A 23,318-nucleotide genomic window follows, 5' to 3' on the forward strand; every position below is an offset into this window, starting at 1 on the left:
TTTTCTGTTGATTGCATTCAGGGAAAATCGGAATCGCAAAACAGATTTGCAGTGTGCAGGGAGCCTAACATGTACCCACAGTTATATTGCCTAGGGCCTGATCCATGTTCAGATTGTGCATGAAGAATGTGTAATAGAGAAAGAATTCCCTGCAGTGTACCTGCACATCACTTAAGCCCCATCTACACGATACGATTACATTACGATTCTATTTACGATCCGATTAAATCCGACATGTCCGATCGGGATTCCATTAGATTCAATTCGCCATTGTTTTGTAATGGCAAATCGAATTAAATCGAATCCCGATCAGACATGTCGGATTTAATCGGATCGTGAATAGAATCATAATCGAATCGCACAAAGAATCGTATCGTGTAGATTGGGCTTTATGCCTAGTACACACCATACAATTTTCTGTAAAATAGATTTTCTGTAATTAGATTATTTTATATAAAAGTACTGGTAGAGACTGGTCATTATCTCTGGTGCATTGTCTTCTAGTTATCTCCTGCCGAGTAGAACAATGCTTAAAGGGATACTGTAGGGGGTTGGGGGAAAATGAGCTGAACTTACCCGGGGCTTCTAATGGTCCCCCGCAGACATCTTGTGCCCGCGCAGCCACTCACCGATGCTCCGGCCCCGCCTCCGGTTCACTTCTGGAATTTCTGACTTTAAAGTCAGAAAACCACTGCGCCTGCGTTGCCATGTCCTCGCTCCCGCTGATGTCACCAGGAGTGTACTGCGCAGACACAGACCATACTGGGCCTGCGCTGTGCGCTCTTGATGACATCAGCAGGATCGAGGACACGGCAACGCAGGCGCAGTGGTTTTCTGACTTTAAAGTCAGAAATTCCAGAAGTGAACCGGAGGCGGGGCCGGAGCATTGGGGAGTGGCTGCGCGGGCACAGGATGTCTGTGGGGGACCATTAGAAGCCCTGGGTAAGTTCAGCTCATTTTCCCCCGACCCCCCCTACAGTATCCCTTTAATTGCTAGGCAGATAAATGGTTAGATAGATAATTTCCAACATGTTGGAAATTATCTGGCAGGTAAATCTTACAGAAAATTGTATGGTGTGTACTAGGCATTAAGCATAATCTACATGATACAATTTTCCGTCAAATCGGATCCACTCGATAATTTCCAACTGGTCCAATTGGATTGCGCTAGATTTTGGGTACTTTAAAGCAAAATCTATCGCAAAATTAATCTGAAACAATTTGGACGTCTACAAACGATGCAATTTCTAATTAGATCTATCTAATAGATCCGCCTAGCTGATGTAAAATTGTACCGTGTAGATGATGCTTTACATGTACCCACAGTCACATTGCTTAGGGCCTGATGTTCTTTGTTCCTGTCTTCTACAAGTACTCCGCGCTCGATTATGCGGGTGATTTTCTTATCTTCCATTAGTTTTTTCTTATCTTTTCCCATTGTTCCCTATGCAAAATCGAGCGTGGAATCGATCGGGCGATCAGACATGTCGGAAATTATCAATCGAGCAATCTAAATGGCTCAAAATTGAGCCGTGTAATCCCAACATTACCAATGACTGGTTTTAGTCTATGACTAAGTATTAGAAACAGAAGATCAGCCAGCTAGCCAGGTAACTGGTATTGTTTAAAAGAGAATAAATATGGCAGCCTCCCTCTCACTTCCGTTGTATTTTAAAATTCCTAAGCATTGGCAGTTAGAGACTCTGAAGCAAACAAAATTGCTATTTTTACCTGGTAGTTCGCTTCAGTAGTCAGAATCAGAATCAAGTTTAATGGCCAAGTACAGGGGTTGCACCTGGAATTATTTTTGGCACAGGCAGGCTCGAGTTGTACACAAGACAAGTAATACAGATATACATTTACCGTAAACAGATATACAATGTTAGTACAGGAGGGCAGTAGAGTAGTTAAATAACTCTAGAATAGTTGGGTGGTGTACCATGGGCGGGCTACTGCCCGGGTGTCGGCGCTGGAGCTAGGGAGTGCGCTTGGGAGGGAACGTTGAGGAGGCCAATGGCTTGTGGAAAGAAGGTATTTCTGTGTCTAGTGGTCCTGGTGGGTAAGGACCTGTAGCGGCGGCCTAAGGGGAGGAGACTGAAATAGCGGTTGCCAGGGTGGGTGGGGTCACCTGCTATCCTAGCGGCCCTTGAGCATAGCCTGGACGAGTAGAGAATGTCGAGTGGTGGGAGGGGAGTACCGATGATCCTTTCGGCAGACTTTATGACTATTTGTAGCTTGTACCTGTCCCTCGCAGAGGCCCCTGCATACCACACGATGATGGAAGAGCCAAGTATTGACTCAATGGCAGCAGAGTAGAAGCAGGTCATAAGGTCTTGCAACATTCCAAACTTTTTCAGCTGTCATAGGAAAAACAGCCGTTGTTGCGCTTTCTTCTGTATCATTGTGACGTTTGCCTCCCACCTTAGGTTGCTGGATATGGTGGTGCCTAGGAAACGAGCGTGCAGGACCGTGGCCACCTCAGTGCCTTCGATGAGGACCGGGGGGAGTTCGGGACGGCCTTTTCTGAAATCAATGATCAGTTCTGCGGTTTTAGCTGTGTTCAGTACAAGCTTGTTTGCCTTGCACCAGTTGCAGATATTCGAAATCTGTTGGCGATAGGCTTGTTCATCGCTCCCTTCTATAAGACCAAGGATGGTGGTATCATCTGCAAACTTGATGACCTGGACCAAGTTGTTTGTTGAGATGCAGAAGTTTGTGTACAGCGAGAACAGCTTGGGGACAGGACACAGCCCTGGGGGGCACCCGTGTTGGTGACTCGCATCTGCGAGAAGGTGCCCAGCTTGACTGAGTCCTGTTTGAGAGAAAGTCCTTCAGCCAGCTACAAAGGCTGGGATGCACATTGAGGAGAGCTAGCCTGTCAGAGAGGATGGTCGGGGCTAAGGGTATTGAAGGCGGAGCTGAAGTCCAAGAGGAGGATCCTGACATAGGTGTTTGGTCTGTCAAGGTGGCTCAAAACGTGCTCCAGGCTGATATTAATGGCATCCTCCACTGTTGGCCCTGTAGGCGAACTGATAAGGATCCATCAACTCCTTGGTGGTGTGTTTCAGGTGGGAAAGGACCAGCCTCTCGAAGACCTTCATGATGTTTGAAGTTAGTGCGACCAGTCTGAAATTATTTAGGTCAGTGGAACCTGGTTTCTTAGGGATGGTGATGATTGTGGAGATTTTTAGGCAAGAGGGAACCCAGTGTTCCTTTATGGATTGTGAGATCGGGAAGTTCAGTAGTCTCAGTAGATGTAAATCGCCGCAAAACGAGGAGTTTAGACACCCCAAATCCCAGGGCCCGGAGAGGCAGAGCTTTCAGCTGCAGCTCTGCTTCTACTGATGTCAATCACCGTGCGGATCTCCGCCTCTCCCGCCCCTCTCAGTGAAGAAAGTGTGAGAGGGGCGGGGAGAGGTGGCGATTGACATCAGTAGAGGCAGAGCTGCAGCTGAAAGCTCTGCCTCTTTCAGGAAACGCTGGCCGGATTGCCCCCCAGGGATTTAGGGGGTCTACAGCCCTCATTTTGCGGCGGGGATGCGGCGGTTTACATCTACTGAGAGCACTGAAGCGACCTAGAAAGTAAAAATAGCAATTTTTGTTCGCTTCAGTCTCTCTTTAACCTGCTGAGCGTTCTGGACGAGCTGAACTCGTCCAGAGACGCCGGAGGCTGCCGCTCAGGCCCTGCTGGGCCGATTTAAACGAAATAAAAAAGGAGCACACGCAGCCGGCACTTTGCCAGCCGCGTGTGCTACCTGATCGCCGCCGCAGCGATGCGCCACGTGCAGCGGCGAAAGAGGGTCCCCCCAGCCGCCCGAGCCCAGCGCAGCCGGACCAAACAGTTCCGGCCAGCGCTAAGGGCTGGATCGGAGGCGGCTGACGTCAGGACGTCGGCTGACGTCCATGACGTCACTCCGCTCGTCGCCATGGCGACGAGAAAAGCAAAACAAGAAGGGCCGCTCATCGCGGCCCTGCTTGTTACTTCTGATCTAGTGGGCTTGGCTGCATGAAATTTTTTTTTTTATTAAAAAAAAAAAAAACTACCGTCCGATCGCCAGCCTGGCGATCTTAATAAAACGCCAGGCAGGTTAAGAGCTGCATTTCATGGGGCGCATGCGCGCAGCAGACTGGGATGGACGCCTGATCCCAGTCCTGCACGAGTCTAGGGAGATCTTTAGCCAATATCGCTAACCCACCGGCCTGAAAATTCCGCACAAGGACGGTAACAGCAAGCGGAACACCCGGGGCAACCACCGGAGAATGGCATCTAGCACTAGAGCAAGAACCGGAGCTAAAACACCGTCCGTGGCCGACTCAGCCGAATCACCTAAGATGGCGCCCGGCACTGAGCAAGAAGCTGAACTCCACAACGATAATGAGAACAGCCAGGACATGTTCCCCCATGTGGGGACACTAGCAGATAACGCTACATCGCCCATCCCTGAGCAAATCACGATCGACGAGCTTAGAAATAGAATCCGGGAAGAGATTGTGAGTGCAAACAAGCAACTGGGCTGTGAACTTCTGCATGAGATCAGGCAGGTAGGCCTTAGAACCTCCGCTAACGAAGAGAGGCTTGACAAGGTCACAATAGTACTAGAGGGACATGAGGAAGAAGTGACCTCCCTGCGGGCAGACTTTAGCACTCTTGAAAATAAAGTAGACGACAAATTAGAAGATTTTGAAAACAGGTCGAGGAGGGAAAACATCAGGATTCGAGGGATACCTGAAACAATCCAAGACTTACCAGGCTTCACTACAGCCCTGTTCCAGGAGCTACTCCCGAATCTACCTCTTGAACAATTAGAGCTGGATCGTATCCACAGGGCCCTCTCACGCCCCCTCACCAACGGCCCACCGCGGGACATAATACTAAAGACGCATCACTATCTCACCAAAGAGAAGCTCTTGCAGGCAGCGCGCAACAAGCCAGATCTTTCGTTTCAGGGCCATCGCTGATCTGGCCCCCTCTACCCTCCTCAAGCGTAAGGAATTGCGGCCTTACCTTACTACATTAAAAGATAAAAGCATCCGCTATAAGTGGGGGTTCCCCTTCCAGCTGAGCTTCCAATGGCAGGAGAAACAACATATAATCCGCTCCACAGATGAGGCCAGGGAATGTTTTCGCGCACTAGCCTTCCCTCTACCTCCGCGATCCTCTCAATCTCAAGAAGCGCCAAAGCAACCAGACGTCTCGCAACCTCATGAGAGCCGGGCATCTTCCTCCCCGCCTAAAGAACAGCGTGAGCGTTCAGCCAATTCTCGCATGCAAGCCTTGAAGGAATTATCTTCACAAGTGTTCCAGAAAGTACCGTGATCCCAGAGATAAGTATATGACCGCATATTATAATGCAACACCCTGATCTATGGCTTAATGTACAGTGCAACCTTTTACAACCTTTTGCAACACAGGATGGGTTATGGTAACAACCTGGGGGCAGCAGGAAACAGTCTTACACCCTAAGTCCTCTGACGGACAGCATATCGGACTCCGCACAACAGCATTTTACTATGCTTACGAGACTATCTTCATGTTTTAACCTGAGCCCGTCAGACTGCTCACCTATGCTGTTCCGCACTCCTGCTTTCCGTTCTAGACTCTCACCACAAAGCCCACAGCACAATCTTACTCAGCCTGTGCCCTGCAAGACAGCCCACACAATGGTGAAAGCAGCTATAGCTCTGTAAGATCCCTAACTCGCATGTGCAGTTGTGTGACAGGGGCCACGCGTGATTGAAGACTTTATAACTTTGGGCCACCCGTGCCTTTAATTGGGTCTGTGTCCCCCGCCCCCCGGGGGCACGCGCGACTGTGACAATGTCAGCATGCCGTCCCGGTACTGATGTACTGGTCCGGGTCCGCCACTGCGTCATTCTCCGACCGCGCGTCACCCTGGGGGGGGGGGGGGGGCTGGGGATACGCCCTTTGCACACTAAACCATTCGAACTTGAATTTGCCTTTAAGATAACGAAAAACGCTTCAGCCCTCTTGGACCCCTAATTTATCTGTGCAGTTAAGTAGCAATTACCCTGCGTGCTGACGACCTTATTATACTGAGTCACCCGTGCTTTTCACCCGAGGCGGTGTCCCTTGCCCCCCGGGGGCGAGCACGACTGAGACAATGTTAGCATGCCGTCCCGGTACTGTTGTACAGGCCGGGTCCGCCACTGCGGCATTCTCCGACTGTGCGTCGCCCTAGGGGGGCTGGGATGGTGTCCTTTACACGCTGGGCCCTGAGAATGGGCCTTTATGACAGCGAAGGCAGTTATAGCCTTCCTGAATCTCTAATCTGTCTGTGCAGATACATTAGCTCTGCAGGAAGGACGCCCCTGTAGTTTGGGGTCTCCTTTGCCCCTGGTTTGGTTCGGTGGTCCCTGCCCCCCGGGGGGCACGCACGACCGCGACAATGTAAGCATGTCAAATTTGAAAACAGCCTCTCCCGACCCCTTATGCAACCCCACACGCACCCGACGAGTGTCTAATGGCTGACACCCCACGGGAGCAATTGGATACTTTACAGTATCCCCTCTCCTACTTGAGGAGCTCCGACCTATGGATCATCCTCACCTTTCGATATTTTTACTTTTTCTACTTTCCCCTCTCCCCTCTCATACTTCTTCCTACTCCTTCGCCGCTCTGTTCCCCCCCCCCCCCCCCCCATCCACAATAACCACCTCAGGAAATGGTATATACTTTGCTATCCAACACCGACCCATGTCTATTAACATATTGTCCCTGAATGTACAGGGATTCAACTCCCCCGTCAAGCGCTCCAAAGCGTTTGCCTCCTTTCGAGCTAAACACGCTGACATAGTGTGTTTGCAGGAAACACACTTCCCATCTAATTATACTCCCAAATACCTTCACAGCACGTTCCCCCCAATTCTATATGGCCAACGCCAAAACAAAACAAAGGGGGGGTCCTTATTGCCTTCAGGAGATCAGTCAACTTTATATGTAGTAAGGAAATTAGAGATCCAGACGGAAAGTATCTTATCCGGGTGGGCACCATACAAGATGTGGAAGTCATAATTGTGTCATACTATGCCCCCAACACGGAACAAATACCTTTTTTACGCCACCTAACAGATGTATTGGGCACCCATACAGTGGGCACCTTACTTCTATGCGGCGATTCTAATCTTGTTTTGCGGCCCAAACTGGATAGAGATAACCCTGCCCACACGCGATCAACAACATCAGAGGTCCATCAAGCTAAACAATATAGAGACTTAATACAAGCACTCTCGTTAGCTGATTGCTGGAGGGAAATGCACCCCAACAAAAAAGGGTTTACCTTTTATTCCCACCCACATAACACACAGTCCCGTATTGACCACTGTTTTGTATACACTAAATTCCTCACCAATCTCACCAAAGCTGAACTTCATCCTATCCCCTGGTCAGACCATAAAGCAGTCGTCATCTCCCTTTCCTCACTAATTATCAAGCCAACTGTACCTCGATGGTCTCTCAATCGGTCGCTGTTATCCAACCCAGCCATTGCAGCCACAGTAGAGTCACACATAAAGGACTATTTTAAGCTCAACCCGAGCGACAATTAAGTTCCGGACTATATCATCTGGGAAGCACATAAGGCAGTGCTGCGGGGACACCTTATAGCCCTTGCAGCTCACAGGAAAAAGTAGCACACAAAAGAACTAACCTTGCTAGAGCAAACTTATATAGAAGCAGAAGAAAATTTTTAGCACTAATCCCTCCCCCGCAAATAAGCATGCTAGATTTAGAGCAGAGGAAGCCTTAAACATTTTTCCTCACTAGCAGAGCTGAAAGGCATCTCAGATGGAGCAAATATAGACTGACCGTTAACTGTAATAAGCCATCCTCTATGTTCGCTCGCCGCCTCAAAACGACCAGACCCAACCTATAAGCCAATCAACTTAAACATAGGTAATGGCGCATACACCTGTAATCCCCAGAAAATAGTTGACGTCTTCCATAAGGGCTTAACCAAATTATATAAACAATCCACGATGACCAACTCAACTTTACTCCGTAACACTTTGAACAATCTGCCTTTGCCCGCTATCGACGAAACCTTTAAACAAATGCTCGACTTGGCTATTACCCCTAAAGAAGTCCTACACGCCATACACACCTCTAAAATAAATAAAGCCCCAGGCCCAGACGGCTTCCCCGCCATATACTATAAAAAAATACGCAGATATCCTCGCTGCCCCGCTGACCAGGCCATTCAACAAATGATTACACGACGAGAGACCCGGTCCAGAGTCACTGCTGGCCAGCATCAGCATGATCCCCAAACCGGACTCAGATCACACGCTGTGGACAAATTATAGGCCCATTTCTTTATTGAATAATGACATCAAAATTCTAGCAAAAATATTGGCCACTAGGCTCAGCGAAAGTATCGGGGATTTAATTGGGCGAGATCAAGTGGGGTTCATGCCACACCGCCAAGCCAGCGATAATATAAGAAGACTTTTACACCTGATATCTTCGGCTAAGACCGCGGATACTCCCATGATGCTACTGTCACTCGACATACAAAAGACTTTCGATACGGTGTCATGGGAGTACCTATTTGAATTACTGACCATCTGGGGCTTTGGCCCTAATTTTCTCAAATGGCTCGGGGCACTTTACTCCTCCCCCAGCGCCTTTGTTAAATATAATGGATTCAAATCCACCACATTTCCCTTCGGCAGGGGCACCCGCCAAGGCTGCCCCTTATCCCCGCTGCTATTCGCTCTCATCATGGAACCGCTGGTCCTTCTAATAAACCATCATGAGAACATACATGGAGTAGAGTTGGCAGGTAGGCATCACAAGTTATGTATGTATGCTGATGATGTTATCTTAACCCTAACACAGCCACGCGAATCCTTATCCACTTTAGCAGACATCCTACTGACCTTTGAAGACATATCTGGGCTAAAAATAAATAGCCTTAAATCCAAAGCACTAAATATCACTCTGCCCATGAAAGTTGTGCAGGAGTTACAGAACTCCTTTGACTTTAAATGGGAACCTCAAAAACTAAAATACTTAGGGATCTTCCTAACTAACTCTTACACTACCCTTTTTGAGGCTAACTATCCAGGGCTGCTAGCAGGAGTAACGCAGTTGCTGGAATGTTGGAAACGATACGCAATCTCATGGCTGGGTCGGATAACAGCGCTTAAAATGACCATTTTGCCAAAGTTTCTGTATGCATTCAGAGTTCTGCCAATCTCTATACCCTCCCTCTTCCTCAAAAGAGCCCAAACAACATTGCTTGCTTTCATCTGGAAAAGCTCAGGCCCCCGTGTCTCCCGCGAGACCCTATATAGAATGCGCTCGGATGGTGGCTTGGGAGTACCTAGCTTATTAGTCTATTACAAATCAGCCCAAATCGCACAATTAACCCTGTGGCACGAAGAAAAACATATTCCAATATGGTGCGAAATAGAAAGCTCCCTATGTGCACCTATAGCAATCAACAATTTGCTCTGGCTCACACCCGCTCAATACAAAACCATCAAGAACCCAATAATTATGCACTCTTTACGCGTCTGGAGTCAGGCTAAAACTAGAGACAGACTTATCTCACCACACCTTCTATTGCTATCTTTCTTAGGCCACCCAAGCTTCCTTCCAGGATTGCACAGTCCATCCACTTTTAAATGGTGGCGGCTAAAAGGTTTAACAACAATCTACAGCTTAGTAAACGATGTAACCCTTAAGACACTCCCCTCTCTCAAAGAACATAAGCAATTGCCAGACAGAGCTTTTTCGCTTCCTCCAAATTTCCCATTTTATAAATAAGCACATTAAATCTTGCAAATCGCTTCTTACCAGAACATGGTTTGAACATATATGCGCTACCAATCCGGGCTCTCCAGGCCTTATCTCACAACTATACAAAAACGCTATATCACCTTATAATTTGCCTAAGCCTCGATATATCTTGAGATGGGAAAAAAGATCTTAACAATACCTTCGATATAGAAGACCTACGGCAGGTATGGAGAGTCACTCCTAGCCTCTCTATAAGCTCCTTCCTAGTGGAGACCCAATATAAAGTACTTCTACGCTGGTATATGACCCCAGATCGTCTCGAGAAATTCTGCCCAACTAACAAAGGGTTATGTTTCAGAGGATGCGGTCAGCGGAGCACCTTTACACACGTGTGGTGGTCTTGCCCGAGAGTACGCAGGCTCTGGGTCAGAGTTTACCAAGTAATTTACACTACCATCCGAGCGCAGGTTCCGAAGCTGCCAGAGGTAGCCCTCCTAGGTATTAGGCCTCCTGATCTCACAAGATTCCAACATAAATTACTAATGCATATTTGCCTCGCTGCAAAAAGAGTGATAGCGGGCTCCTGGAGGACTCCCTCACTTCTCTTTAGCTCATTTAAAACTAAGCTTAGTCATGCGCTCTGTTTTGAGAAGATGAAAGCTATTCTAGATGATTCGCTCCGGCAATTTGAAAAGGTATGGAAGCCATACTTTACCCATTATTCACATTGGCTCCCAGCCTCCCTCACCAATGTTTGACCCCCGCTCCTATGTTGTAGGGAGAGGGCAGGTGGGGTGGTGGCGGAGCGGCAAATGGTTCCCCCTTCCCTAATCTTCTTTCCACTTCTCTTCTCTTACTTTCTTCTCTTTATAAATGGTCCTGTCCCATTTACCCAACAGTTCCTGTAGCCCTGTAGCTAGGAGACCAATAGAGTCTGGGACCATTTCCCTTCAGTCCGAGCCACCAGCCTAAACAACTCCCAGGCTGTTTACCAAAAATAGGGTACCCTTAGTCGAGTGCTACCAGACCGCCAAGACTGAATGGCGGCCACTGTCATATTGTTGGAGGTCTAGCTATTTGTCAACTGTCTTGAGGTGTTGGTGATTGATGCCTCGTGCCTCCGACACCTATGTTAATCCTATGTCAAAGATCTGCGGTTGCAGAATTGGATGTACCTTATGTTGTGCACAATTCAATGCAGTTGTATATTTCATATATGTTTATATAGATCTGTTCACTTTTATATTGAAAATAATAAAAAAAAAAAATTTGTCACAAAAAAAAGAGCTGCATTTCATGTTACATACTTTTAATCAACAAAATTGTAATATACAAAGGAGTAGATGAGTTGGAAGTGCCTGCAGCGAGGCTTGGAACGCAACTAATAGGACCCATGGACCTATTTGGAGCACAGAGAGGACGCTGATTTATGGGTAAATAACCCTTTTATTCCCTGATGCACATCTGCTGTAATTAAAACAAATTTTTGTGTGTTAGTTTGAGTGCCGAAGCACTCGTGAGCCCATCCCTGCCCAGGACACTGAAGCTGCGGCAAGGGACAGATAGGCTGCCAGGGGCTGGAGGAAGCCCCAGGTAAGTAGATTTGTTTTTTCCTTAGACCTGTCCTTTAAGTGCTTCAGAAAACAGGACTGTATTCGACCCTGGGGGTCAAAGAGCTCAGAAAAGTTTTATATAAATAATTGAAGTTTTCTCAATGTGTACAGATAGAGAGGGAAGCCTCAGGATCCTTTTGAGGCTTCCTTCTCTGCTCTCCCCATCGCTGAACGCACCCCCCCCCCCCACCGACATATATTGAGGGCGATATTGCTGGTGACATAGCAATGTCGCCAATTCTTATCAGGGCCGTGCGGCTCCTCTTCCACATTCTTGGCCGTGCTGTAGATGCGCAAGCATGCCCCCGAACAGTAGCATGGAGCCGCGGGCTCCGTCCTACTGCGCATGCATGGCCATGCTTGTCCGTCACTTGCGTGACCATGACCTGATGTGTAGGGGGGCCGCGCTCAGCATTGGGGGGCTGCTGCTGACTGAGGAAAGCCTCAATAGGATCCTGAGGCTTCCCTCTTTTAAAAGGTAATATATTTAATAGCAAACCCAATCTTGGGCTTGGGTTTGCTTTAACTCTTCCTCTAATGGAAACCAATATGAGAATTTTCTTTGCTACTAATGTTCTATTTCTTAGCTGTACAACACATACAATTCATTATCTCAGAAGTTTATTTTCACTTCAGGTTTGTTTTAAAGTGGACCTGAACTCTTTCACAGGACACACAGATAACATAAATGCACCCTGTATGTATTTAAAGAGTGTAACCTGTAAGGGCTGGTTCAGACGGACGCTTGTGCAGCGTTTACCGCCAGCGTTCAGGGCTTGGCGTTAAACGCTCCTATTCAAGTGAATGGGAACGTTTGTACCAAGCTTTTACGCACGTTTACACGAACGCGGCGTTCGGGTCCCGATTTTCACTGGCGTTCAAGGAGCCCCTGGAAGCTACATGCTGCTTCCAGGGGCGGTTAACTGCGACGGGTAATGTCCCCCTAGGGGAAGAAAAACGCGACCGCATCCGAACGCAACGCGAACGCTGCTGAAAGCCCGAACGCATTGCCACCGCGACGCCAATGAACGCGACGCCTCCAAACGTCCGTCTGAACCAGCCCTATTTCCCCCTCATTTGTGTCCAATCAATAGCTGTAATTTGATCCCTCCCCTGTGTCACATGACTTCCTATGGCAGATAAGCCCATTTGAAAGTACAGGCTGTAAACTGAAGTAGAAACTGTGCAGATTTATTTTAGGATTTGTATCAGCTACAGTATAACTAAGAAATGTTTTTTGTTTAAAGGTAATTATGCTGTTGTGTATCTTTTAGAGCAGAGAAGTTCTGAGTTCAGGTCCTCTTTGAATAGGAGCTGTCAGCCACACTATAAATATAAAAAAAACCGACATATATATAAGTAGATAAATAAATAACATCCAAGTGTTGTTTTCAGTGAACTTCATAAAAAAAAAAAGGTAAATGGAGGGAATTCTGTTCGCTGGCAGGGGCCATCTTTACTCCCTCCAGCTGAAGCCAATGGTGAGGTAATTTTTTCCTCCCTTACTCCCCCCTCCTCCCCACACCAATAGCGAGCATTATGTCTCAGGCACCTCCGCATCCATGGAAACCCCCAGCCCTGCTACCATATCCATAGGGATTCCCTCTGCATTTACCATCAACCCTGCAGCATCCCCACTCGTCCCGAAGGATTACAGCGCTTAGTGGGGGGAAAAAAAAAAAAAGTAAAGTAAAAATGCAGCTCCATCGCCTGGAACCATGTCTGGCGAGTCTGTGTGCGCTGCATATATTCTTCTCCGCTAAGCTCAACAATGCTGCGGGCCTGGCGCCGAGCCAGGGATGCTACAGGGTTGATTGTAAATGCAGGGAATCCCTAAGGAAATGGTAGCAGGGACGGGGGTCCCCATGGATGCAATGCGATGCGGTGGTGGCAGCCACTGCCCACATGAATCGGCAGAGATGCCTGTCAGGCTGGAGTGTGGGGAGGGGGCAGACACAGACAGTCTTGTGAGGCAGTCAATGAGAGGAAAAGGAGTGAGAGTGCCACAGGCTGCAGCCAATCAGGCTGAACTAGCTGTGTCTGTGCAGAAACTCTCCCCCCCCCCCCCCCCCCCAGCCTGCACTGCAACTTCTCTTTTGCGGCTGATTACTGGCTGCGTACTAAGGAGCTGGGGACATGAGGATTAAACTCTGCAATAAAAAAGTAAGATTGATTTTAAAGTTATGCATTGCCTTTTTAGCATTCCTTTGATATAATCAACAAATAGAAATAGAGAATTGATTTTTGTTTTTCATGCCTAACAGTTACTCTTTAAAGTAGGGGTCCCCAAACGTTTTGGATCGAGGGCCGGGTCAACATACTTCAGACTGCTAGGGGGTAGGCGTATACATAAAATGATGTAGAAGTCTTTGCGGGCCAGACAGTGAAGCATACCCAGGTGACAACCTGCAGTCCAATTGGACAGCAGTGTCACTGGATGTGGAATTTGGCTTCCATGTGGATGGGTGGTGCCAGCAGTGCTATTCTATATGCGGACCACCAATATTTAAAGATGTAGCTGACCACATCTATAAGTAATACATTTTGTGTGTGTGGGGCTGGTGAAAAAGCCTCAGGGGGCCACATTCGTCCCGCAGGCCTTAGTTTGAGGACCACTGCTTTAAAGGGACACTTAGGTCTGTGGAAAAAAATGAGTTTTACTCACCTGGGGCTTCCAGCAGCCCCCTGCAGCTGTATTGTGCCTACGCAGACTCTATCAGATGCTCCTGGCCCCGCCGGCAGTCACTTCCGGTTTCGGCGACAGAAGCAGACAGGCAGGGAACGCGAGTGATTCTTCGTGTTCCCAGCCACAATAGCGACCTCTATGCTGCTATATGATATATACTCTATGCTATAGCAGCATAGAGGACGCTATTGTGGCTGGGAACGCGAAGAATCACTCGCATTCCCTGCCTGTCGCCAAAACCAGAAGTGGCTGCCGGCGGGGCCAGGGGCAGCTAAGTACAAGTGTGGGCCACAATGGGGCCATGGGGCTATTGTTCTGCCACAATCGCACCACGCACACCATTCAAATGTACATAAATAAGTCACATAGCAAAGTGCGGCTGCAAATTAGTTTATGTTCATAGCAAGGAAATGAACAGCGCTACTTAGAAACAGGCAAGTGCCTACCTGCAAAAGGGTGCAAGCCCCACTTGTGGAGTCGAATACACGCCGAGCATACACATGACCTGTCTACCACTGGAGGAGGATGTTAGTTTCCTGTAACAGCTTGCATGCAACCTATTAAGTACTCGTCCCTCCCACTGCGAAGAAGTCGATCCTCCATGGGAGTGGCCTAACACTAACTAAATCCTAACCTATGTATATGCATAGCCTGGGTGCGGCTAATCAAATAAAATCAAACATTGAAAATTGCGCAAAAGGTGGATCAGCGCAACACCAGGCCGCCTCCGAATGGCCTCCAATCAGAGGTGCGCTGAGCCCACCCAGGAACTACAAACGCACCTTGAACCCAAACAGAAGCTCTGCATATACACCAAAAGCATGGCTGTTAAGTGGGAGCAGCTGACCAAAAACGAAATAAATTAGTACATAGCAAGGAAATGAGCAGCGCTACTTAAAAACAGGCAAGTGCCTACCTGCAAAAGAGTGCAAGCCCCACTTGTGGAGTCGAATACACACCAAGCATACACATGACCTGTCTACCACTGGAGGAGGATGTTAGTTTCCTGTAACAGCTTGCATGCAACCTATTAAGTACTCGTCCCTCCTACTGCGAAGAAGTCGATCCTCCATGGGAGGGGCCTAACACTTACTCGGTGTGTATTCGACTCCACAAGTGGGGCTTGCACTCTTTTGCAGGTAGGCACTTGCCTGTTTTTAAGTAGCGCTGTTCATTTCCTTGCTATGTACTAATTTATTTCGTTTTTGGTCAGCTGCTCCCACTTAACAGCCATGCTTTTGGTGTATATGCAGAGCTTCTGTTTGGGTTCAAGGTGCGTTTGTAGTTTCTGGGGGGGCTCAGCGCACCTCTGATTGGAGGCCATTCGGAGGCGGCCTGGTGTTGCGCTGATCCACCTTTTGCGCAAATTTTCAAATTAGTTTATGTTGGTTGCTATATAGCAGTGTTTCTCAACATTTTATTGATATGTACCCTTTTTAAAGTGGATCCGAGATAAACTTTGACTCATTGCATAATTATGTTCCTTACATATAGTTTATAGGGCATTCTTCAAGCCAAATACTTATTTTTTAATACTCTAATTCCCTATAAACTAAACAAGCCTCGCCCACAGCTCAAAGTGCCTTGGCGCTCCATGTAGCAAGGGCTTATGGGCACTCAGTCTGGGCAGGAGGAGGAAGAGGAGGTTACTAGCCAGAGATTCCAGAGGCAGAGGGGAGGAGGGAGCAGGAGAGGGAAGTGAGCTGAGGGCTGGAGATGCAGTTGCAGCTTACCTGTGTGTAATGTGACAAAACAAAACATGGCCGCTCTCATATCACAGGAATAAAACATGAAACAGTTGAAGCTGTTGGCTGCTAGATCTAAACTTTAGATAAGATATATAGACAAGTTACTTGTCATAGTTAGTTTTTCATCTCAGATCCACTTTAAAACCCTCTACTTACCAAGTACACCCTAGCATAGTATACCTTATCACAAGCAGGGCTGTGGAGTCTGAGCAATTTTGGGTGCCTGGAGTCAGAGTTGGAGTTAGTGGTTTCATAAACTGAGGAGTCGGATGATTTTTGTACCAAATCCACAGCCCTGGTAAATATTAGGCTAAGGAGTGGGAGTAGAGTATGTAGTCTGAGCTATTTTGGGTACCAGGAGTTGGAGTCTGTGATTTCATAAGCTGAGGAGTCGGAGTTGGATGATTTTTGTACCGACTCCACAGCCCTGATCACAAGTACCCCTTGACAAATATATATTTAATGGTAGTACATGACAATTGGTTCTTAATTCTCCAGCATTTACTATTGCTTTTAACTAGCTAAAACACTAATTTGGTGTTTAAATAACATTTATCATTTTTAAAAACTCTTATTTGTTATTCTTGGTTAAGTTTATCAAGCCCAAGTACCCCCTGGGGAACGCGTACCACACATTGAGAACCTAGGCTGTATAGTGCAACCAAATGGTGCAAGTGTGGCAACGATTAAAACATTGTAGAAAACCATCACATATAACCAGGGCTGTGGAGTCGGAGTGGGAGCAATTTTGTAGTCGGAGTCTGAGGTTTCAGCAAACTGAGGAATCTGAAGATTTTTGAACCAAATCCATAGTCTTAGTAAAAAATAGACTAAGGAGTCGGAGTAATTTTGGGTACCTGGAGTCCGTGGTTTCATAAAATGAGGAGTCAGAGTCAGATAACTGCTACCATAGTGGTAAGATGCCACCTGCTCAGATATACATGCAGAGGAGGGACACCAGCAGGTCTCAAGGGCAGCTGACATGTAGTGGTCACTCTGTCAACTTCCGACTTTAACAGTTTCACCAGACCTGTTAAAGTACCCCTATCGCAGTGTGTTAGCCATACCTCCCAACTTTTTGAGATGAGAAAGAGGGACACTTAAGCCACGCCCCTCATCACACCCCTAGTCATGCATAACATAAAGATTTCATAAGAAAAATATGTTTTATAATTCAAGCCACACTGGTCCTTTCTATCCTGGTTCATTTTCCTTCATATTAACATTTTAAAATTAGCACTATATCAATTTAAAGGATGGGAATAAAGTTTAGAGTCAAACATTTTTTTTAGTTGAGAAATATATATTTACATAGAAAGAGGGACAAAGTCCTGAAAGAGGGACACGAGGAGGAAAAAGAGGGACAGGACTCCCTAAGAGAGACTGTCCCTCCGAAAGAGGGTCAGTTGGGAGCTATGTTAGTAGGCAAGTAAGTACCTCTATAGCAGACAGATATTTAAAAAAGAAAAAAAAAACACAACCTTTTCCTTTTTATAATAGAGCACACACACAGTAACTGCAATTACTCCAGCAGACAGCGATGCGACTCCAGAATTTAGAACGCTGTGCTGCGCGCGCTACTACATCGTAACAAAAGTAACATATGCAGCTGTTATCCCCTCCACGAACTCACATCCATTGCTCGAGGGCGCCTGAGGCGCTGCTCTGCTCCCCATCATATCTCCGGCTCCCTATCCCGGTGAACACACTCCTGTCTGGATTTGAATATGCCGCCGCTAGCCTCTTCCGGACTAACTGCCAGCGTCTGGTGAATGGTGATGACCTCGTCCTGTTTACGTTCACTATTTCCTCTCCCTCTGCTGGCAGACAGTGGAGCTGCTATAAACATCTTGCACGTACTGGGGTATACGCGTCTCGTCCTGCGTGGAAATTTGCATACTACGCTCGGATTTGCTCATTTCCGCAGTCAATAGTGTAATCGGTGCTCAGTGTTTCCTGTCTGCCAGGTAGACCCAATCGGTTGCTAGTAGATCTAATAAGCGAAGTGGAGTTGTATTGATCTAGTACTCGTGACAACGATTGCAGTAGGTAAAGAAAATAGAATGAGTCTGGCGGAGAGCAGAGCCCCAAGGAAGACTGCGGGGAACCGCATGTCCGGCTTGCTGGGCCGGGAAGAGGAAGATGAGTTCTACAAGACCACATATGGAGGCTTTAATGAGGTCAGTGCGCTGTGCTTCGAATGCCAGGAACCTGGGTAGAGGTACTCAGTCTTCCCATTGCAGAATCGCTTAAACTACCTCTATACACGGAGACGTGGTTATACAGTATTGCCAGCAGTTAGGGGGCACCAGTGTTTTTGTTTTTTCCAGTCTTGTATTTTTACGGTGCTGTTTTGTTTCCAATAACATTGTATTGCCGAGACTCCTATGAGTGCGACACTTCCCCTAATCTTTCCAGCGTCCTTTGTCCTCTTTTGGAGCCCTGACCCTCTTTCATCATCATTTGTCCCTCTTTCTATGTAAATATATATATTTCTGTACATACACTAAAATGTGTTTGCCTTTATTCCCGTCCTTTAAATTGATAAATGATATATTAAAATACTAATATGAAGGACCATTAACCAGAATAGAAAGGACCAGTGTGGTTTGAATTGTTAAACATATTTTTCTTATGAAATCTTTATGGTATGTGTGACTGAGATAGGATTAGGGGTGTGGCTTAAGTGTTCCTCTTTCATCTCAAACTTGAGAGGTATGCTGTACATGGATTTTTAAACATGATAGTACCGCAGTCAAAATGTGAAGACTCTCTCTGGAATTATTTATCTTTTTATATACTGTATATCTGGATTGCGTGGACCCCTTTCTGCTGCGCTGCAGTTTTTCTCTATAGGAGAATGTCAATCTTTGAGACTTTTATTTCCTGTTCTGACAGAAGGGAGGCTAATATTTTCTATTCTATTAAAAACAAAAGAAAAAAAAGTTTATTTTTGTATGCTAAAGGTAAGGAGGCTGTAGTGTAATTTATGGGACCCAGCAGGAATCCTCATTGGTAAATACAGTTAACATGATAGGATGGACAGCATCCTCTCAAACTGCTAGGTTTCAGATAGGTTGTATTGCCCACACTATTTGGCTAATCACAACGCTTCGTGCTGTAATGCAGAGTTCCCCAACCCTGGTTTTTGTAGAAAACCACAAAGATTCACAGGTGAGGTAATTAGTGTCTCAGCAGAGCTGATTAACTACCCCTGTGGATTTCCACAAAACATACACTGTTGGTGGGCCCTGAGGACAGGGTTGAGGAACACCGCAATGGTGCTGTGATTGCAGAACTGTTCCCTATGAAGTTTCCCACCAGGTCCCCTAAACTAGACTAGCACCAGTAAGGAAGCTTTAGAACCTCTTTAAAGATTTTGGACTTTTCCAGGAGTTAAGGTGCCCATACACTCAGATTGGCAGCAGATAGACAAGAAATGCATCTGATGATCTATCTGATGCGTTTTTAGAACATTTTTTTACCAGGATAGAATTCCTATAGATTTCAGTTTGAAATCTATTGGAATTCTATCTGATGGCATTTTTTTGCCATCAGATTTCCATTAAGGCCAATGCAAACTGATAAGCAATCTCATCAGATCGACCTAAATTTTCCATCCTGCCAGCTCGATGGAAATCCATCGAAATCGGCCATCGATCGGTCGATTGGCCAACCGATTTGCAAACGATCGATCGATCGGTCGGCCAGAAAATCGGCTGAGTGTATGGGCCCCTTTAGTCTAGTTTAAAGGATTCAGCAGGAAAGCACATAGGGCACAGTTCTCCAAACACAGCGCAAAGTGTTGTGATTGGCTGAATAGTGTGGGTGTAGTTTATTACTACCTATAAACGAGCAGTTCGAGAGGGTGATGTCCACCCAATCAGGTTAGCAGAATTTCCCTATGAAGTTTCATGCTGGGCCCCCTAAACTAGACTAGCAACCTTTTCCATTAGTGAGGCAACAGTTGTTGCCAAGCATAAGGCTACTTGCACACCAAGACGTTGCGTTAGGTGCTACGTTAAGGTCGCATAACGTGCACCTAATGCAACGTATGGTGATGCGGGAGAGGACGGTAGAGTGAGCCGCGTTAGGCGGCTCTATCCGTATAAGGTCTCCCAGAGTGGCGCTGATTGGCCCGCGGGACAACGTGATGCAGAGCGAGACACTCCGCATCACGTGGTCCCGCTGGCCAATCAGCAGCCGCCAGTGCAGTGAATATTTAGCCATGTGCGCGGCTACTGTAGCAGCATCTCCCCGCCTCCTCTCACCCCCCACTGCGCATGTGCAAAAAGTTTAACGCGGCTATAGCCGCTCTAACGCCGTAGCATGCTGCACTTTCCGAACAACGTGCAGCGTTACATGTAACGCAACATGGGCTGTGTGAACAACCCACTTGTGTTACATTGCTGTGCGTTGGGGGACCGTTACAGGCGCACGTTAGTGTGTAAGCAACCAAAGGGTATATTTCCACTTGTGCGTCATCTGCAGCGTTTCCCCAAATGGGATTTGAGCGGGGAAGCGCTACCTATTCCCATCAATAGGCTTGCCGTCTGAATTGTATGCCAGTGCTATTCAGACTGCATGCTGTAGTTTACCATAGCACGCCTCCAAATCAGCAGGGGCGTCCTGCAAGGTGCATGCCAACTCAGTGGAACTGGCCCTTGATATCAGCAGTGCAGGGTCTTCCTCGTGTTTTATATGCATGAGATAAGAATTTTTGCACATGATGCGTCTTTTGCGATGCAGGGGGAGCGGAGAAACCATGAGCGTGTGTAATGGAGAGGTTTCTGGTGGTGGGAGCAGCGAGAACAATGCTATTGTGCTGTGTTTGGGCATTGCTAAAAATCTAACACGTCGGATCTTCATGCAGACCATAATGACCACACCCGCCATGGCAGTCGTTATGGTGCACCACTCAGAGTTCGGACTAGCGTATGTATCGAGCTTTAGGGCTGGTTCAGGCGTAGTCTCATTCACCTGCTCAGTCTCGTCCAAATGCTTTTCTGCAAGAGTGCAGAAAAGCATTTGTCGACTTTCAGCAGTGATTCCCAGCGATCATCCCACAGGGGGACACAGAAGTACGGTGCTAATGGACCCCAGAATGACCACACCCTGCTGCTTCCAGACAGTGGAAAAAATAAAGATCAAAATGCTGCTTTTCCATAAATGGTGGTAAATGACGTACAAGTGTATGTGTGAACTGGCCCTTAGTTATTGTACCGCACAAGAGAGATGTTTTAGGTAAACACTGTACTGTATTTATTTCTGCATCTGTAGATTTGTTTGTTCATCGATATTTAAAGGGACTCTGTAACAAAAATGTCATTGTGTTTTCTACCATCCTACAGGTTCCTAAACCTATTATAATGTGCTCTGGCTTACTGCAGCACTTTATACTATCACCATCTCTGTAATAAATCAGCTTATCTTTCCCTGTCGGACTTGTCATCCTGTGTCTGGAAGGCTGCTAACTCTTCAGTGTGATCTGCTATGCATGCCCCCTCTATGCACACTCCCCTGTGTGTGTGTGTTATTAACATTAGCCAGCTTTTCTCTGCTCTCTTCTCTTTTACAAGCTGGATAAATCCTCTGTTCACATACTGATGAGTCACATACTGCAGAATTACAGACAACCGGGCAGAGCTGTCTGTAAGAAGAAACAAACAATCAGCTTGTAACTCTTCAGTGAGCTGAAAGGAATACTTAAGGGAAACAAAAAAATGACATTTACTCACCCGGGGCATCCCTCAGCCCCCTGAAGCTGGATGGTGCCCTCGCAGCCCCGCTCCGATCGTCCTGTCCCCGCCGGCGGCTACTTCCGGGTTCGGCGACAGCCGCCGACAGGCTGGGAACGCGGCTGATTTTCCGCATTCCCACTCGCTATATGCTGCTATAGCGTATATAGCTACGCTATAGCAGCATATAGCGAGTGGGAACGCGGAGAATCAGCCGCGTTCCCAGCCTGTCAGCGGCTGTCGCCGAACCCGGAAGTAGCCGCCGGCGGGGACAGGACGATCGGAGCGGGGCTGCGAGGGCACCATCCAGCTTCAGAGGGCTGAGGGATGCCCCGGGTGAGTAAATGTCATTTTTTTTGTTTCCCTTAAGTATTCCTTTAGGGCTCGTTCCCACTATCGCGAATCCGCATGCGTCCCACGCATGCGGATTCGCACATGTAATGTGAGTGGATGGGGCTGTTTCCACTCCTGCGGTGGCGTTGTGCGTTTTTGTTGCGGAGAAAAAACGCACAAAAGAGGCAACGATTTCGCCTGCGTCGGGAATCCGTGCGAATCGCCGCTAATGTATTTAATAGTAAAAACGCATGCGTTTTTTACATGCGTTTTTACCCGCGATTTCGCACCTTTTTCAATTTTTTTTTGCCCTGGCAGTGTCATGGTTAATTTCGCATGGCACCCTGCCATGCGAAATCGCACGCGAAATCGCGGGTAAAACCGCATGCGTTTTTACAAGCGTCGGAATGCCGGCGAAATCGCGTCGCAACAGTGGAAACAAGCCCTCAAAGAAACACACAAATGATCTCTTGAGATTCAAAAGGAAGGCTGTATACGGCCTGCTTGTGTATGGATGTATTTTCTATGTGTGGACATACTGTACATCAACCTACTCCCTGTTTTGGTGGCCATTTTGTTTGTTTACAAACAAACTTTTTAAAACTGTTTTTGACTACTTTTAATGCGGCGGGGAGCGGCGAAATTGTGACAGAGGGTAATAGGAGATGTCCCCTAACACACTGGTATGTTTACTTTTGTGTGATTTTAACAATACAGATTCTCTTTAAAGAGGATCTGTAACCTCAAAAAATCCCCTGGGGGGTACTCACCTCGGGTGGGGGAAGCCTCCGGATCCTAATGAGGCTTCCCACGCCGTCCTCTGTCCCACGGGGGTCTCGCTGCAGCCCTCCGTGCAGCCGTGACGTAATATTTACCTTCCTGGCTCCTGCGCAGGCGCTCTGACGGCTGTCGGCTCCGAACTACACGGAAATACCCGATCACCGTCGGGTCTGCTCTACTGCGCAGGCGCAAGTTTCCGGCGCCTGCGCAGTAGAGCGGACCCGACTGAGATCGGGTATTTCCGTGTAGTTCGGAGAGGAAAGCAGCCACAGCGCCCCCGCTGGAGCCAGCAAAGGTAAATATTGAACTGACAGTCGGCACAGTCGCCGGCTGTTTGGAGGGCTGCAGCAAAACCCCCGTGGGACAGAGGACGGCTTGGGAAGCCTCATTAGGATCCGGAGGCTTCCCCCACCCGAGGTGTGTACCCCCCAGGAGATGTTTTTCATGTTACAGAGTCTCTTTAAGGAGGATATTTCTATTTGTGATTAAAAAGTTTGTTTTAGAAATTTTAATTTAACCACTTCACCACTGAGGGGTTTTACCCCTTGAGCACCAGAGCAATTTTCACCTTTCAACGCTCCTTCCATTCATTCGTCTATAACTTTACCATTACTTATCGCAATGAAATGAACTTTATCTTGTTTTTTTCACCACCAA

At 47.3% G+C, this 23,318-nt stretch overlaps 2 protein-coding genes across 2 annotated transcripts in view; one reads left to right on the forward strand and one right to left on the reverse strand.

Moving 5' to 3' along the window:
• Positions 1-17,644, reverse strand: part of IQGAP3 (IQ motif containing GTPase activating protein 3) — a 186,238-nt gene extending 168,594 nt beyond the window's left edge. The window contains 1 exon segment of the mRNA XM_068253575.1: positions 17,444-17,644. Coding sequence (XP_068109676.1) covers positions 17,444-17,489 — 46 coding nt within the window. The 5' untranslated portion in view covers positions 17,490-17,644.
• A 21-nt stretch (positions 17,645-17,665) lies between these two features.
• The window catches only part of VPS72 (vacuolar protein sorting 72 homolog), a 37,502-nt gene continuing 31,849 nt past the window's right edge, over positions 17,666-23,318 (forward strand). Inside the window, exon 1 of the mRNA XM_068253576.1 lies at positions 17,666-17,990. Coding sequence (XP_068109677.1) covers positions 17,874-17,990 — 117 coding nt within the window. The 5' untranslated portion in view covers positions 17,666-17,873. The remainder of the gene's footprint in view (positions 17,991-23,318) is intronic.

This window comes from Hyperolius riggenbachi, chromosome 9 (assembly GCF_040937935.1).
Source record: "Hyperolius riggenbachi isolate aHypRig1 chromosome 9, aHypRig1.pri, whole genome shotgun sequence".
Classification (NCBI taxonomy): domain Eukaryota; kingdom Metazoa; phylum Chordata; class Amphibia; order Anura; family Hyperoliidae; genus Hyperolius; species Hyperolius riggenbachi.